The sequence below is a fragment of the Gavialis gangeticus genome, unplaced genomic scaffold (genome assembly GCF_001723915.1).
Source record: "Gavialis gangeticus isolate Ggan-Ray unplaced genomic scaffold, GavGan_comp1, whole genome shotgun sequence".
In the NCBI taxonomy this organism is placed as follows: domain Eukaryota; kingdom Metazoa; phylum Chordata; order Crocodylia; family Gavialidae; genus Gavialis; species Gavialis gangeticus.
In genome coordinates this window covers 6127496-6145938 of record NW_017729000.1, presented here as the reverse complement: position 1 = coordinate 6145938, position 18443 = coordinate 6127496, and the positions used below count along the sequence as shown (strand labels likewise).

At 44.1% G+C, this 18443-nt stretch overlaps 1 protein-coding gene across 2 annotated transcripts in view; it reads left to right on the top strand.

The window, feature by feature from the left end:
• The window catches only part of HMGXB3 (HMG-box containing 3), a 28893-nt gene that overhangs the window by 287 nt on the left and 10163 nt on the right, over positions 1-18443 (top strand). Inside the window, exons 2-16 of one of the 2 annotated variants that reach the window (XM_019506150.1) lie at positions 1234-1381; positions 2227-2401; positions 3243-3809; positions 4930-5028; positions 5820-5951; positions 8280-8692; positions 9056-9231; positions 9640-9737; positions 10303-10401; positions 11498-11647; positions 13936-14237; positions 14861-14988; positions 15530-15661; positions 17086-17270; positions 17771-17990. In XM_019506150.1, the coding sequence (XP_019361695.1) occupies positions 1236-1381; positions 2227-2401; positions 3243-3809; positions 4930-5028; positions 5820-5951; positions 8280-8692; positions 9056-9231; positions 9640-9737; positions 10303-10401; positions 11498-11647; positions 13936-14237; positions 14861-14988; positions 15530-15661; positions 17086-17270; positions 17771-17990 (3022 nt within the window). In that variant the 5' untranslated portion in view covers positions 1234-1235. The remainder of the gene's footprint in view (positions 1-1233; positions 1382-2226; positions 2402-3242; positions 3810-4929; positions 5029-5819; positions 5952-8279; positions 8693-9055; positions 9232-9639; positions 9738-10302; positions 10402-11497; positions 11648-13935; positions 14238-14860; positions 14989-15529; positions 15662-17085; positions 17271-17770; positions 17991-18443) is intronic. The other variant, XM_019506151.1, reaches the window with a different exon arrangement.

The following is an 18443-nucleotide window of genomic DNA, read 5'->3' as shown; positions in this document are numbered from 1 at the left end:
CCTTGGCGGGGAGGTGAGTCCGTGTCCCTCCCCACCGCTCTCAGCTGAGGAGGGGGCAGGCCTCGGCCCCGCTGAGCGGGGCCCGGGGCTGCTTCGGCAGCCTCTGCTCAGCGTCCCCTTGTGTCTGCCTCGGTACAGACCTGCGACCTCGCTCCCTTCCTGCTTTCTTATCACCTGTCCCCTGTGTCAGCCGATTCATCCCCAGGGGCCTCTCTTTTCAAGGGAGGCTTGTCTCTTTCCTTGGTGGGGTTTGTCCTACGATCCCCGTGGGACATCGAAAGGGCTGGGCCAGGCCCGTCGCTCCCTTTTGCCATCAGGTGCATGTGAGGGGACCCCCGGTAATTGTGGGACCGTCTTTCTGTCCCTCCCTCGTCTGCGTCTCTGGACTGTGTCCACCGGGCTCTGTGATGTCGCCAGAGGCCTGGTCATCCTTGGTGGCAGTCCTGCGACTAGGTGATTCTTGGCTTACTGACGGGTCTTCAGGTGACTTCAGAGTCCAATTCTTGACCTGCAGATGCACGTGCAGTAGTTGCAGGACTGTCCATGGGGGGGAGAGTAATTTGTAGGGCAAGAGCCCTTTTTTCCTTTCTCTTCTCTCCTCTGCTTTGAGGGCAAGGTGCTTTACCACGAAACTTTGGCAACCAGCCTGCATACCCAATAGTACTGTGTCCCACAGGGGCTGAGAGCAGAGTATGACTTTTTTATTCTGAAACAGACTTTATTAAGGGAGGGCTGGAGTCAAAACCTCTCGGAGTAAGAGGAGGATGCAGTCACTGCTCTTTGGCCTTAGTGTGAATGATTAGTCACAGCAGCTTTTGCGCTTGGACACACATCTGTTGCAGACTGAGCTTAAGATTGTTACGCTGGCTTTGATGGGCCATTGGCAAATAACAACGTTTAGCTACCACAGTCCTGGGCTGGATTTGACTTTGTAGTCTAGAAGATTTTTATTTCTGGTCCCATGATGCAGCCAGCCCCAACCCCCACCCCCCCGTGTATGTTTTCTCTGCTGTGCTTCCACCAGCCTCTCTCTTCTGTGTTTGTTCTTTGTCATATGAAAGAGTCTAGCAAAGGACTGAATAACTTGGGGAAATAAAGGAAGTTTCAAAATACGAGATGTGTAGCTGGTAATATGTAAGTGCTAGTATTGTTTTTAGGGCAGGCTCATTTGTTAAATGCAAGTGCTGCATAACTTTAGGCATTTCTTACTTTGTAAACCTTTTGTCACTTTAGTAATGGAGGCTCCATATGATGGCACCGAAGTGACTGTAGTAATGGAGGAAATAGAGGGTACCTACACCTATGCATCTCCAGTGCCATCGAAGAAGAAAAAGAAATACAGAAGTCCTGGAGACCAGGGGGAAAAGGCCAAAAAACCTAGGTGAGTTCCTTTCTGTCTTCCTCTGTCAGTTTCCATTTGTGGCTGTTTTCAAGTGTCTGAGCGGGATTCCATTTCTTTAGTATAAGTTGCCTCTGCAGTATACTTTGGCTTGTACATCACTCGGAACACGTCAAGGCAAGTGTGATGCGCATGCTTTTCTGATCAGTGCTATTGCATGACCGGCACTCACCATAATTTGCAGTTCTGTAGCTACAGTATTGCAGTAGATGCTGTCCCCTTGCTACAGAATGACTTGCTAGAATCTAGACCGGTGGTTCTCAACCTTTTTGGACTTGGAGCACCTCTCACTGGACTTGAGGCACCTCTCCAGTACTTTTCTGAATTGAGTGGCATCCAATTTCAAAAATTGTTTTATAGATTATAATGCTTACCTCCTTGCAGAGGGATCTGGGGCAGGAGTGGGAGATCATCAAGGCAGGGATGAGCCTGAGCCTGCTCTTATCTGCTTAGTTTATTTGGTTATCTACTCGTACCTTGCAGCACCCTTCAAAAGGTCTGGCCATGCACCCTAGTTGAAAATCACTGATCTAGATTTTAACCTTAGAGGAGATTATGATTATGATTGCTATTGCCTGCAAGAATGTGTACTAGATTAATGTGTATCCACAAGATGAACAATAAACTTCAGGACTCAAATATGCTTCAGATTTCAGTGAATTACTTATTTTGCTCATTCTCCTCACCCCCCCAATACACTCTTTTGCTTATGGAAAGGCTAAACTATTATAGTGGTCTCATAATTGGCCCTGAGGCTAGCATAAAACTGGTGGCTTTATTTTACATTTGATCTTGAGAGAAACTTGCAGTATTACCTTCTGTTTCAGATCAGCTTACCTTCTCTACTACTATGATATCTACTTGAAAGTACAACAGGAGCTTCCCCATCTACCACAATCTGAAATCAACAAGAAGATCAGTGAGAGCTGGAGGCTGCTCAGTGTAGCTGAAAAAAGCTACTACTTGGAGAAGGCCAAACTAGAGAAAGAAGGACTGGATCCAGTAAGTCACGTTTCTTACCTATCCTGACCTTGCCTGCCCTTCTTTACTGTATGAATTATAACTTCCTGTCCAATTTGTTTTTTTCCTGAAGAGTATGGTGAGTAAAATACTAGGAAAAATCATGACCTATAAGCTACTTTTGTCTTGGTGCAGATTTGATGTGCATCTCTAATTGATCCCAGCGTGTTCAGAGGTAGCTGGGCTAGCCTCTTCCTTAGGATTAAAAAGCATCCCTATTTCTTTAAACTTTAATGTGTCTTGAGTACAGTGATATCTGATTATAATAGACTAAGTCATGATATAATACAGCAGGATGTAACATGATCTAGCTTCCTAGGTGCTGCATTTTATCAGAAGCAGATTAGCCATGTGCATGAGGTGAATACTGTAAGATAACTGCCTTTTGGCAGTGCATACCATGGCTGTATGGGAGAGTCCCTTCTTTATAAATACCAGGCTAATCTTGATGGGGTTAGGCTTGTTGTGAAAGGTAGTGTGCTTGGGAGTGTGAAGAAGGGAATTTATTTTGTTGCCCAATCTTTGTCCAGCCAAGGAGCATTACTAGTAGGCTTCAAACAGATTCTGCCCAGTACTAACTCATCAGAAGCATAGTGAACTTTTTTGTAAGGGCTGGTAAAGAGTAGGGTTAAAATAGGACTAAAAATCGAGGATGGGGTTTTGGAGGCTCTGTCAAATGTGGAGGAATCTTCAGAGTGTCTTTAGAAGCCTGTTGAGTCCTGATGGATGCACTAAATGTCCCCTCTCCCAGCACCTTGATTGCAAATTAAACTTTCTTTTGAGTCTCGCTCCTCTTATTCCCTTCTCTGTTTTTTGTCAACAGAACTCCAAGATGTCCACTCTGACTGCAGTAGTTCCAGACATTCCAGGTTTCCGTAAAATTCTTCCTCGCTCAGATTACATAATTATCCCCAAAACCACTCTCCAAGAGGACAGGAGCAGACAGCCCCTAGAACTGTGTGTGGCACAGGGCCAGACTGCATCAGAAGGAATAACAGCTTCTACCAACATCACGGGTGTCTCCCAAGATGCAGTACAAAACATCCTTTCTGTAGACTCGAGCCATGTTGGCATTTCTGAGCAGTGCATTGCCATTGAAGGACTGGCAGAAGAGTCTGCCTCATTTGGTCAGTCAGACACTATAGAAGAAATTGTTGCCTCAGAGATTCTTTCTCATTACGTCAGACCCATAGCAGATAAAGTGACTGGAGATATCCTCCTGGATGAGGCTTCTGTGGAGATGGGAGAGGGGCAGCCATATCAGACGACCAGTGTGGTAATCGAAGAGACTCTGGTTAGCAGCTCCACAGACCTCTCCAATGGGAGCATTGCTGTGGCACGACCTCAGGTTTCAGACAGTCTCTCTGTGGTAACAGTGGTGACTGGGAGGGTAAGTTAAGCTAGTAACCACTGATAACTTTATTTCTGTTAACTTGCTGCCTGCTTTTTTCCTGTAGTCTGCTCAACCAGCAGGTCAGTAGTGATGAAAGAACGTTTCATTATTAAATGAGTCTGAGAAGGCTGGGGTGTTTCCCTACCTTCCACTATTAGCCCAGGCTTCAAAAATGATTGCCCTAGGCTTTGGGATGGGTTCCATAGGGAGCATTTACACATGATAGTAATGTCACACAAAAAACTCAGGTGCAGTTGATGGCCAAATTTATTGCTCCCAGGCTCAGTTTGCTTGTGTGCCCAGGATCGCAGCATGTTGAGCCGGGGCAGAGAAGCTGCAGCTTGCAGAGGGCCCCAGAGATCAGCCTACCAGCCTAGGGCTGCTCTGACCTGGCTCAATATGCTGCAGAGGGGCTGGCTGGGGCACAAGGGTGCTTCAGTGCGAGGCTAGCCAGCAGGCTGCCCCTGCACTGGAAGCACCCTTGTGCTTCAGCCAGCCACATCACCACTGTCTACACGTGCATTTTGCCTCATGTAACTGCACTGCTGTACAACAGTACTCGTGTTGGGCAGTGCTATCCTAGAGTGGAGTTAATTTATTTACTGTGGCCTAATAGCGCTGCATGTGTAGACAGCAATGCTTTACTATAGAGCTAATTAGTCAACTCTGCAGTAAAGCATCTTGTGTAGGTGAGCCCACAGAAACACCAGAGCTTTATTTTGTGGGGTTCAAACACTTTAGTTTCCCTGTCGTGTCCTGCCCCCCGCCCCTCATTGGTTTCCTAGCTACAGAGGATTGGATGGGGATTCTTTTGAATTCTAGGGTGTTACTACTTATCTGGCAAGGCTCAGAGAGATCAAGCGGTGTCTGCCCAGGAGCTGAGTGCAGTGCTTTCGGCATGCTTGTGGCCTTTTCTAGACTGAAGAGATAGACAGTTTGATCAAATCTGCTGTGCAGCCATTGCTTCTTTGAACACGTCACTTGTACAGTGGTGCCTCTGAGCATAGCTGTGTGATGCACTCTGAAATCTTATATTGAAGGGACTCTTGATAAAAGTTTAAATACAGCAGCATGTAGCCGTTGCTTGTCGTATAGCTTTCCTTTTCATGATTTTTAGGATACGGAGGAGAGCAGCTCTTCCACGCCCCCCACACAATATATTATGCTGCCTTGGCCAGCTCATTCTGTTATGGAGAATCCGACATCAGTCAAACTGGTAAGTAAAGGAGGAGGTTTTGTTTCTCTCAGGCTTTCTTTGAACTACCATTTCTGTGATATCACTGAGCTTATCTATGTCAGTCTGTTAATGTGTGGTGGATAACACCTTCTGAGTCCTGGCCTAGACAAAGCCTTTAAGAGCTTGATCATATTCGGCTCCTTATTCCTAACAAGATACATCACACTAATTGCGATTTCCTCTAGTTGGGAGGGTCTGTATGCCCAATGCTACAGCTTCAGATAAACTTAAATGAAGTTTTATAATAAATGCATAACACAATCAGTACAGTGGCCTTTTGTGTTGTGTAACTTGGTATTCAGCTGGTGATGTGCTATGCATGTTGTAAGGGGCATGTGAACATGCTATATAACATTGTCCTGGGACAGATATGTTGCTGGACTAGCATGTGCTTCATGTTCCAGGGTATTTTTTCACACTTATAGGAGAATGAAATATATATATATTTTTTAAGTGTGAAGTTAGTTCCTGTAGGAGGGGGAGCATTTAATGACAAATTACACAGCTGTGTAATTCCTGAGCCCTTGCATTAGCCCTTAGTAACAGGGCCTAGGACTCTGAACATAAATGTTCTGTGACACTGAATATTGCTAATCTTTTTGAGGGAAAAATACTTTCTGCACATCAGTTTATGTAAAGTGTATAATATTACTTGGCTCATGGGGGTTAATTAGCTAATGTTCGTAACAGGGTTACCAGTAGAAAGTGTGTGTATTGTGGGTTATATATGTAGTTCTGTAGAGAAATTCTTGGCAATTGTTTTGTTTTAGACAACGACCTATACCCGTAGGGGGCATGGCAATTGCACCAATCCTGGCTGTTCCTTCACTTACGTCACCAGGCACAAACCTCCAAAATGCCCGACATGTGGGAACTTCCTGGGAGGGAAGTGGATCCCAAAGGTATTGTCCCACATTGTAGATAACCTTTGCTTTTTCTAGTGACTGACATTTGTGTGAATACCTATGACATCCCAAAGCTTATAGCCTTGGCAAGTCAGAGAGATGTGAAAACGAATTGCTGTCCTTTTCTTTCAAAGTCTGTGTTGGAACAAGTTGCTGGTGACCATGAGTTAGATGGAGATTTGCAATGAGCTTGTATGATATTGCTTCTACATTTTCTGCCCCTATGATGAAGATACTCTCTACACAAGTGGTATCAGTCTGAAAGAATGCGGGAAACCTTATCAGGCCCTGACCCCTTTATAGGGTTCAGTTCCCCTGCTTGTGGTCTGACTCCAGTTCTTGTAAGGTTCTCTTGTAGCACTCATCAAACTGTACACAGAATCAAATGAGTTCAGACACTCCAGGATGCAAGTTTAAGGAGGCTTAATTCATGCAAGTTTCTATCAGTCCAAAAGGCTTTGAGTCTCTCCTTAAATTGTCTTTGTTCTTCTGTTGTGTGGTAATTCACTGTGAGAGTTGGGTGCTTGTGTGCATGTGCATGCACAAGTCTATGCATTGCCAAATGCATTTTGTTTGACCAGGATTTATGGGTACTGCCTTGGTACAAAAAAGGCACCCTGCACGTTCGCAGAAAACTAAACTGAAGTACACAGTGTCAAAAGCAAACAGCTTCTGTCTGAAAGTGGTGTCTCGAGGTGACTGGAACTGAAAGACATTAGAGGGAACATGTCGTTTCTGCATTTTGACAGCATTTTTTGATTGTAAACAGCTTTGTTGTTTACAGTACAACCCTTTAAATATCTGCATCAGTAGTTCTTGTTTAAACCAGTGCAAGGAGTACAGAGTTGAAGCTGGAAGTGGAAATACACGCATCTTGCTATCTAGTGAGGAAGGGCTTTGGCCTAAATGTCTGTATCTCAGGTCTTCCTTTAAAAGATCCTTCATTGTAAACTGAGCATAAAAGCCTCTCTTTAAAGTGACTTGCATATGAACCAGCAGTATTCATAGATGCTAGGATCGGAAGGGACCTCAACAGATCGTCATTGAGTCTGACCCCCTGCCTAGGCAGGAAAGAGTGCTGGGGTCAGATTACCCCAGCCAGATGCCTATCCAGCCTTCTCTTAAAGACCCCCAAGGTAGGGGAGAGCACCACCTCTCCTGGAAGCCCATTCCAAATTTTGGCCACCCTTACCATGAAGAAGTTTTTCCTGATATCTAGCCTAAATCTGCTTTCTGTCAGTTTGTGACCGTTGTTGCTTCTTACCCCAAGAGGCGCTCTGGTGAACAGAGCATCTCTGGTCACTTGCTGCGTCCCACTAATAAATTTGTAGGTGGCCACAAGATCACCTCTCAGCCTTCTCTCACGAAGGCTGAAGAGGTCCAGGTCCCTCAGTCTAGCCCTTAACTATACGAGTGGCCCTCCTCTGGACCCTCTCAAGTCTATCAAGATCCTTCTTGAAGTACGGAGCCCAAAACTGGACACAGTACTCCAACTGCGGTCTGACCAATGCCGCATAGAGGGGAACTATCACCTCCTTGAATCTATTTGTCATGCATCTGCTGATGCATGATAGTGTGGTTAGCTTTGCTGATGATTTCGTCACACTGACTCATGTTAGTCTTGGAGTCCACTATGACTCTGAGATCCCTTTCCGCTTCTGTGCTGCTGAGAGGGTCACTGTTGTGGATGTACTGCCAGAACACTGCATTTCTTGGTGATCCTCCCTCTAACTCATGTATCACTAGCTCAGAGGGCCCAACTGTTATTTGGCCTTTGTGAAGGAAACACTTCTGACTTCATTCTGTCTAGGATAAAATATCTTTTGAGAAGTTAAAATTTCTTCTCTTGAGGAACGCTTACTTCCTGAATTCCTCAAAATGAGTCTTTCCCAAGTGATTGCAGAACTCTCACACTAGTACACATCGTTCTGGTCCAGCAAGGTTGTACGTATAAAAGCCAAACTGTACGTTCAGTTCATTTGAACGCTTAGACTGAGTTTAGAACAAGAGACTGGTTTAGAGAGTTGGAGTTGTGAAAGAAAGGGCCTTCCACTAGGAGAAAACTGTGGATGACTTATGCTATGAAGTGTAAGTAGTGCTGTGGAAATGACATGATGGGACAGCTCTAATGCTAATGAGACATTGGCTGTTTGAGGGGATATGTGTTTCTGTTTTTATATATTTGTGTATCCTCAGACTCATACCATGCTTTTAAAATCAGTGTTAAGCAGTCCTCAGACGAGATTTGAATAGAAATCATTTTCCTATGAAAGTCCGAGAGCTCTGAGGAATCTGGGTGTCCTTTTTTTTTTTATTTGTTTTCAGGAAAAGCAACCCAAAGGCAAAGCTGAGCCAAATTCTGGTGTCTCTGTCAGAACACCAGCAGCTAAACGAAATCAGCAGCCAGTAGTCACAGATCAGACAGCTGCTCGAGAAAATGCCTCCAGAGCTACTTTGGAAAGCTCTGAAGCTGTCAGCCAGCTCCTGAATGCTGTGCCTATTGGGGAACAGATGCAAGAGACTGAGTGGGAGGAAGTGATCATCTCTGAGGCTCACATCCTTGCAAACAATGTGCAAGCTGAAGACAGAGGGAATGCTGCTGCTGTGTCGTTGGCTCAGGAGAGCCATGTGCAGGGGGATGCTTCCTTAGAACAGGTGGAAAAAGACAGTGCGGGGCTGGGGCTTCAACCATCCTCCGAGGTTACAAGTTCAGCTAACCCTGCAAAGAAGCCAGTGGGGTGAGTCAGTTCCAGATAACTTATAGAGGTGTTGGTCTGTTACATGTGGCAGCACTGGCAGTACTAATCCAGTGAAATATGTGAGCTTTTGCCAACATCCTTGGTAAGACCTGCTCTGTCCTGCCCCGTCCCCTGCCAGTATGGGGTTTCCCTTGGAGATGTTATTCTGTGAGTCAAAGCCAGCTTGCATGATAAAGTGAATTACTGGGATAAATCTGAGGCCAGATTTGTTCTTTAATTCCCCACCCCTGCACAGTGTGGTGGGTACTGATTGTGCTTCCTTCTGGCCTGCTGCCTGCTTGCACTGCACTAATGTGTGTACGTTGTGTAACATTCATTGCAGCTGCTGCTCTTGTCTTTTAGAGTTGATGCTCCTGCTACTGTACACAAAGGACAAGAACTAAAGATCAAGCCAAGACCCAAACCCTCCTTGCTTGCAGCAGCAAGACCCATGAGAGCAATCCTACCTGCCCCTGCCAGCCTGGGGAGGGAAGCCAGCACAGAGCCTCCCAGCACCAGACAGGCCTTTCCAAATAATGGTAAGAGCAAGAAACAATCCATAATGTTCTTTGAAAGAAGTAGAGGCTTCTGAAATGTGGGCATAAGGAGGCAAATGATGCATAGTAAGTGTCTTGATGTTGCAGTGTTCTGAGGAAACTTGAATTCCAGTACTTGTCTGAATCACCAGTTATATATTGCTCACTGGTTTGTATTGTAGTGTCTAGCAGATACTTTATACAATCAGCCTTCAATAATGGAGCAGCTTCTTGCCATTTGAGGTTGTAAGCTGCAAACTTCCAAAAGCTGCTTTGGTCGTTTTGGGTTCAAAAAACAGCAGGTCCCATTTGTCTCATACCTACATTTGCACAAGCTGCTAGGATAGAACTAAAATCCTGGTAAAGATGCATCTTGCACATCTAACCTACTGTGTTCATCTCTTTTTCAAGATAAGCTTTCCCCTGTGAGAACCTCAGGCCTGAAGCCCAGTACACTGAAGCAGCTGGGTCAGCCTGTCCTCCAGGCAACTAGTGTTGAGGAGCGAAAGGTAAGAGTGTTGCTTGCTTTTTTTAATGTGTATGCTCTCTGCATTGGATTGAATTGGCTGGGTACAAGGTAGGATTTCCAAAAGGACCTGAGTGTTGAGGAAATCTAGTAACATCTTGGAGCTGGGATCTGTGACTAGTGCCACTTAGCTTTTGGTCTCTCTGGGGCAGAATAGGCTAGTGGCCTGAACACAAGACTTCTGAGCTAGGAAGTGGTGAATTCTGTTCATCTGTCTTGGAATTTTTCTTCATATTACTGGTTTAACACCTCACTAGTTACCTCATAGGAACATTTTGAGGATCTCTTAGTGCTTGAGGGTGATGTGTGATAAGTACTGAGTGGTGTTCTTGCATTTGTTCTGTGAAAGTGCTGCATAGCTAGTGATATATGTAAAGATGTTGGAGTAATTCTAGTTTAAATTAACACTGTAGTGTACAAGCAGCCTGCTAAAATACAGCCTGGTTTCATTTTAATGTCTTAATAGTTCTTGTTTGTGAGTGAGTGACTTGTGCATCCAGTACCAGATTTCTCAAATGTGTTTTCATCTTTTATGTTCAATCTTACAGCTCCACAGTAGCCCAATCAGTGGGTCATCTCAGGTGAAAGTAGTGGAGGTTAAACCAGACTTATTCCCTTCCTACAAGTATAGCTGCACTGTGACTTTGGTAAGTGTCTTTGACAGTCTGTGGGAACACCAGTGAGCCTCTTGAGAAGTCGCAAGAGTCTTCAAAGGCAGTTGCTTTCATCTTCATCATTAGCTCTTTGGCTCTGATAATTACAAGTTTGAAAAGCAATTGTAGGTGTTCAAGAAATCACTTCTATATGTGGTCTCCTTTGAAGGTACAGCTTGGAATTTGGTGCGCTCTCATTTTGAAGCAAGTACTGTGTTGATGAAATAAGGTGCCCTAACAGCTTTGAAGTTTCCTGTCTAAAGCTTAGGGAATGATAGGGCAGACTCCTTGTCTTATGTATGGTCTGTGTCTTGAAGGCCACCATTAGCAGGGATCAGGTAGGTCAGTCTCAGTATTGGAATAATAGTGTCCTTGAGAGTGCCTGTTATAGTGGTAGGTTTTGTGAGGTGGATGTGCATCAAGTAGGGATTGGAATGAGAGGTCAGATCCAGCTCATAGTCATGAGTTACATTGGCTTCCAAGAAGAATGATTTTGATGGTCTGGTAAAGTGAATTACTGGGATAAATCTGAGGCTAGATTTGTTCTTTAATTTCCCACCCCCACACAGTACAGTGAACTAGTGCCAGAAAAACAAAGGACTTGTCATATTCCGAGTACTCTGAGTTACATGGTCGTTTATGATTTGATTTCTCAGTTGGGTAGCTCCTCTTTTTTTTTTTCTATAGGGTAGCTCTAATTTGAGGCCTTTAACACTTTCTGGCTTGTTTCTCCACTTGTGTGAGTGAGTCACCTCATGCATTGTATGTCTTCCATTGCTACCTACGCACTGAACCAGAACATTTTAGTGTTTTGATGAAATCCTGTTAGATACTTTATGTCCTAACATAACCTTAATCCCTTTCTGGCATTAGTATGAGAGGGTTAAATAGGACTATTTCTGAATTTCTTTCCCCTGCCAAGTGACCATCAAATCAAGCCTAAGGTCTATAGATTAATTGAACTGTTTTAATGTAAGTAGCCAAGCCTGCTTAAACCTTATAAACTACTGTTTGAGATTTGGGGGGCGCATCTTGAGAAAAGAGATGACAGTTTACTGTCAGGGGTCACATTCCTTCTGTGTCCTTCCAGGATTTGGGACTAGCAACCTCACGTGGCAGAGGGAAGTGCAAGAACCCATCCTGTAGTTATGTATACACGAACAGGCACAAGCCACGTATCTGTCCCAGCTGCGGCTACAACCTTGCCAAGGACAGAGCTGAGAAAACAGTGAAATCCCTGGTGAGTTGTTGTCTTTCATGCTGAATTGAATAGATTGCCCTGGGGTTTGCTGCAGTCTCTTGAGTCTCTGTGGGTGTGGAGAACTGATTGCCACTGCAATATCTTGGTGTCTTCTAGTGCAGCATTTTTCAACCTGTGGATCGCAACCCAAAAGGGGGTCCCAAAAATATATAAAAGGGTTGCAAACAAACTTTAAAAATGGATTCTCCTTTAAAGGAGAAAAATGTGGGTTACCATGGCTTTTTCCCTTGCAGGGTATCAGAGTTCCAGCCTGCAAGGAGCTGCTTGGTGCCCCCTATGCCCTACACAGTACGGGGCTGGGGCATGGGGGCAGGGGACAGCAGGCTGGGAGTGAGGGAACTGGGTCAGGACTGGCCATCGATGTTTACGAATGAGTCCTGGTACAAAAAAGGCTGAAGACCACTGTTCTAGTAAAGTAAATCATCAAAAAAATTGGGGAGGGTGATTGGAACACTCTTAATTTTGACTGTAGTGAATATTTTTGAATTGGGGGAATCAGTGTTTGTTTTGTTGTTTTGTCCCCCCCCCGTAAGGTTAAGGAAGAAACATCTTGATGATTACAGTATTTTAGTGTTTTCAGGCAGCTTATTGATCTTCACACTTTCACAGGGGTGCTTTTTCACTTTGAACGAAACTGCAATTTCCAGTATTTTTCCTGAGGAAATGCTGAAGTTAATTTTGATGACTCCTGTTGGAGGCTATTTTACCATCCTAGTGACTGTACTCTATTCTATTCAGATTGATAGTGATCACTTTTACCACTGGGTGCCTCTACATTTTTAACTCCTCCACCCGTTTTTCAGGGAAAGGACGCGTAGGAGAAACCCCTCCACCTCTCACCTTGACACTGCCTCTCTGATTTTGAGGTGAAAATTCCCAGCGAGTCTTAGCAAATGTCAATTCACTGTGTCTATTGTGAACAGCATCATCCTGTTTTCAGTGGCTTTTGACTCTCACTCCCACTCTGACCTGTTGGCAGACGGAGGCTCGGACTGGTTTTATTTCATCCTGTGAAAATTTTCACAACTGTCTTAGCTGCTTTTCATCTAATTTGCAATAGATTGCATAGAATGAAAATAACAAAACCTGTTATTTTATGACACTTGCTGTTTGCCTCTGAGCCAAAATCTACATTTTACAAAAGAAGTTTTGAACTTCATCTCTGTGGGTTGTTGCTTGTGCTGAATTGGTTTGGACTTTTAAGAGGTTTTCCCCATGACTGGCATGCTCACTCAGCATGTAAGCTGGCTACATTCTAATTTGTGCATTTGATTTGAATCTTCCAGCTGCAATTTATTTTGAAGAACAAAATTGTTTTGCTTGTTGTATAAAACAAAAAACCCCTGCACTCAAATAATACCATGTGAAACCCACACATACACAGATGCCTAAGGAACCTTACTTTCCTTTTATCTGCTTCCTTAATACAGTATGCTGGTCTTGCATTTTGAGAGAGAGCATGTGTGTCCTGTTTCTTCCTCCTTTTTGGGTTTTTTTCTGGACTTCTTTTTTTTTTTAGCCTTAGTATTCCTAATGCACACTTTGTGCAGGAATCAATGCTATTTACAGTGCCCTTGGATAGGCCATTTATCTCATCACTGGACTAGACAGAAAACAAGCTGAAACGCTGGCCAGGATGGTTTGTTTTACTGATTAAGTGGATTAGTCTGTTACTGTCTCTGCTTTGTTGAGCCCCATAGTGCTGAATTCCTCCATGATTCAATTTGGTTCTTGTGGGAGACTGGCCACTAGTGCTCAGATGAACCAGACTCCTGTATTTTATATTTATTTTTGTATATTTGGTACTATGCAGTACACCTGTAGCTTTCTCTTACTTGGTTGCTTATTTCCTCCCTGTTTTTTATCTTTTATAGACTGTCTAGGATGATTGAACATGTTGGAAAATTTGCACCATAGCCTGCAGCTTAAGGAAATTGTGTTTAGCAGGAATGTTAAGGGTGCGTGTACTTTTGCAGCCCTTGCCTTGCCACTGTTTATACTTGTTAAGCTATGGTAGCTTGTACAGTTGTCGTGCTCTACCTGTGTATAGCAGTTCTAGTGAAGTGTTAAATGAGCCAATCACAAGTTTCAGAGAGAGCATGTTGCCTGGGTACGAGACTGACATAGATTATGTTCCAGTCTAACCTAAATTGATTCTTCTGCTTGGATAGTATATTTACATGTGTCTCGGATCTACTGTTAGGCTCCAGGAAACTTAATGCTGTATTCCTCTGAATAGGAAGCCTGAGTATTTTGGCTTTTTGTAGGAGGTGAACTCTGGTCCCCCTGATGTGCTGAACACTAGTGAGCCCTTAACTCAGGCCCAGAAAGAGATCCAGCGCCAGTCCACACTGCAGCTGCTGCGCAAGGTAATGCAGATCCCGGAGAACGAATCAGAACTGGCTGAGGTCTTCACACTCATCCATGAACTCAACAGCTCGCGGCTCATCCTGTCCAACGTGAGTGAGGAGACGGTCACCATAGAACAGACCTCCTGGTCAAACTACTATGAGTCTCCATCTACGCAGTGCCTCCTCTGTAACAGCCCATTATTCAAAGGGGGACAGAAGTAAGATCCTGTTTTAGATTTGACTTTCATCAACAAACTGATGTTCTGTGTTTATAAATGTGTCTGAAGTAATGCTGCTTTATCCCCTTGATATCAAAGCCAGGGTAAACATTTTCATTTTAACTTGCATCTCTGATGGAGCTTAGGGTTTTGTGTGAGATGTTCTTTAGTATGTCCGGGTGGCAATTACAATCTCTCACATCTAGGGTTTGCTTTTGTATAGCAGGAAAGCTTCACTGGTGAGTGTCCAACAGGTTTCAGCTCTGGATTTGACACTGACTCTGTTCCTCATTTTCTCTTCCTGATGATTTGCAGTGTATAATGAGTCTGAAAGATCCAGTAGTGTAAAATGGCAGGATTGTAGATGTGCTGTGGTAACTTGATGCTTTTCCCAGTCTCACTTCTTTGCCAGAGTGCTTGCTGTATGTGACCTGTTTATTTTTAATGGCTTGTGCATTGAGTGTCAGCCTGCATATGATTCCAACCCTCTTCAGAACTTGGGCTGAGAATCTTGGAGTTTCTTTTCTCTGAGCATTGAATCACTTGCTTTCCCGTTTCCTAAGCTAGTACCAGGCAGGTTTGTATACCTGGTGGATAAGTTTTTTCCTGCTTGTTCATTACAGTTCCCTGGCTGGCCCTCAGGAGTGCTGGTTGCTGACTGTTAACCGGTTACAGGTGGTTACTGCTCAGGTCAAGGTGTGTTTGAATCTGCAGTGCCTGGCCCTGCATAGCTTCACTGATATCTACACAGGTAGGAAAAATGATCGGTAGATTACTTTATAGAGACACCAACCTGCATAAGCTGGGGACTGAGGCAAAGTCCTTTTTTGAACCAAAGTGTTCTTCTCCCTACCTTGTCAGACTCTTTCTTTGACCGAGACTTGTACTGCTTATCCTCCTAGTTGACAGATGTGTGCGAATCACTAAGTGGAGAATGCCCCACCTAACTGGACCAACCCTGTCTAGAAAAGAGTGATTGACTCTGTTCTGTGTTGTACACAAAATCACTGAAATATGTGGGATATGGAGCTGTAGGCTGTGGGCTGAGGAGATGGACAGTCAGTGTTCATTGCAGGTTTTCTATACAAGGTGCAGAGCTGGATTGACTTTCGTGCTGCTTCCTTTCCAGCTGTGTCTTTAAATTTAAGAAAACTCTCCAGAAGCTCTTTAGCCATGTTCTATCTGACCCTCTAATCAAGCTTGGGTGGTTTGTTTGCTTAGCAGTAAATGAGAAGTGTTGCATTTTACACTGTTTGTGGGTTTCCAAATCTTGTTGTGGTGTTTAATTGCAGGCCTCTTCAATGTGGGCAACAAGCTGTTAGTGAGCCTGGACCTTCTGTTCACAATCCGCAACCACATTAAACTTGGAGAGGATCCCAAAGTGGCAGTTAGCAGTATCCTGGAGTCCGTGCAGGAGCAGACCGGTAGGGTTTTTCTCCTTCAGTTATTCTGACCTGGCTGCTTTCACTGGGAACTTGGGGGAGCTGGAATCTTAATACAATAATAATATCAGATGGGAAAAGTTGGTGAACTCTAGATTGGAAGGAGAGAGCTCAGCACTCCTTGGGTTAGGTTTCTCTTGGGCTTTGGTTTTGGTAAAAAGCTCTACTCTGCATTTATAAAGGTAGAGTTCTCTCTGTCTATATACAAACCAATGGATTTATCTGTAACTGTAGTTAATGTAAGAAACATTAATGCTTGTGGCTTGGTAACTCGCATCTTCTGTATCAGAGAGAACTGTTTCTTCTTGGGAACTTCATCCCCACCTTCTAAGCATTGTAGGGAATTCCTTCTCCTTTCAGTGACAGTTGGTAGGTCAGCAGCAGAATGCAGTTATTTTGTGAATTGGCCTCACTTGACCAAGAGCAGCAAGAATAATGAGCAGGGGAGCTCATACAGGAGGTCTGGATTCCTACTTCAAACAGAAGAACCAGGCATCCAATGTAGAGACTTAGTAGTATGGTGAAGCTAGGCTGACAAGGGAGCTGGGTTCCAGTCAGGCTGTAAAGATAATCCCCATTGCCTGTGGAGACAGAGCACAAAGAACAGCTATTGAACATTATATGCTGAGAAAATGAAGGCAATGAGGCACCAGAGAACAGCCTAAGAACCAGGAATGTCGTGGGTATTTAAATATTAATAGTGTATTCTTTCTGAATATCCACCTGCTCAATCTTTGGTAGAAAATGAGCATATTCCATTAATGTCCTCCCCTCCAGACAATGAAGCTTGTACCTCGTGGCTTCATAAAGAAGTGTGTTTAGCTAGGAGTCTCTTTTGATTAGTGCCAACAATTTTCATTTAAAAATTATTTCCGGGGGACTTTGAGTGATTTTAAAATGATTGAGGAACAGAAGGTCTAGTTGCAACATATCCTTGTTGGTCAGGCTGAGTGTTTGAAGCTTAATTTCTATAGCTATTCTGCTTTCAGAGGAGCCCTGTCCAACTTTTTCTTGAGGCTTTTTCCTTACTGGGGACTTCAGCATTGGACAGTCCAAAGGGTGGAAAGGAGATTTTAAGTTATGTTGGTGTCTCCAACTATTTCAAGGCTTCTCCTTGAAAATTGCTCCATTAGATCATGACTTGTCTATTTTATAGAAACCTTTTCATCTTTGGGGCTTTGAAATAGCCTTGTCTTCTTTATTATTGAAACAGCAAGCAGTTCACTGAACAATTTTGTACAAATTTCAGCAAGAAATCTGTGGAGGATGGTGCTTGTTCTGAGCAGTAGCTCTGATGGTGGCTAGTTTTGCTAACTTTCCCTATCCTTTTGGAGGTGAAGCCTCTGTGAATGCAGTTTGACTCAACAGTGCAAGTGGCTTTAAATAAAGCATTCTTTTCTTTCCAGAAAAAACTCTGAGCCCTGATGAGCTGAGTCAACTCCAGGAGTTGCTGTGCAATGGCTATTGGGCATTTGAATGCCTCACTGTCCGGGACTACAACGATATGATCTGTGGAATTTGTGGCATTGCGCCCAAGGTGGAGATAGCTCAGAGAAATGAGGAAAATGTCCTGGCGCTGAAAAACGTTGAGGTATGTTGAGACAGTCTTCTCTTCTACTAGCACTTCAGACTGTATTTGAGGGTTTTTCCGCTAATCCTGATTTTAGTAACTTGTGAGGGTTATGTGTGCTTTTCTCCAGCTGATATCTCACAACCTGGCTCACTCACTCATTCCCCCTCTGAGTGGAACTCCCAGATCATAATCCTCTTGCTCTTGACTTGGAAGCATCTTCCCTTAATGGCAATTTCTCTGAGGTGTCATAGTATCCTTCCCTAATCCAGAAGGAGGTGGTATGCTGCATTCCCTGTTCTCTAGCTGATTAATCTACAATCTGTCATCTCCCACTTCTATGAGAAGCAAGCCTGGATGTTTTGATTAGCCCAGGGCAGAAAAAGGAGCCACGGTGTCTGCTTGGTTTGTTGGGCTGAGCAGTGTCCGTGTTGGCCTTCCATCTCTTTTTCAAATCAAAGCGGATTCAGAGCTGTCAAAGCCAAGCAGCTTTTGACCTATATGTTTTCTTCCCCTGGTAGTTTACCTGGCCAGAATTCTTATCATCTAGTGAGGTCAATGTGGAAGACTTCTGGTCCACGATGGAGACGGAAGTGATAGAGCAGGTGGCGTTTCCTTCTAGCATCCCGATCACCAAGTTTGATGCCTCTATTGTTGCTCCTTTCTTCCCACCGCTGATGAGAGGGGCGGTGGTTGTCAATACTGAGAAGGACAAGAACCTTGATGCCCAGCCAGTGCCAGGTAACTCACTCAATCAGCTGGAGGCCCCTGGGTGCTTTCAGCAGTGGTGATGCACTTCTTTTTCTGTCAATGACTCTCTTGGAGAGAATTGTGAAACAGTAGTTCTTAAAAAGAGATGCTTTAGATCTTCCAGTCCTCAGTGGGGCCTTAGTTTAGCTTCTGGTATTTTTGATTATGAATGCCATGCTTGGACTTGGGTCTGCCACATGGAATTTTAATGTCTGCCTGGGATCTGATGGACTCAGGATGCCGTTAAAGCTGAGGAAATGCTCTGTATCCCAAGTACCGTTCCCTGTTGAGGATTTCATGTGGGCAGTAACCACCTGGGGCTTATGAACTTAAGTTTTCTGTGTTCTCTATCTTGAAAACTGGTATTTTACAGCTTCAGATGGTTCTTGTGGCTATGCCATTTTTGAGATGCTAACGGAGGTGTAAGAGGTCTGTAACGGACTT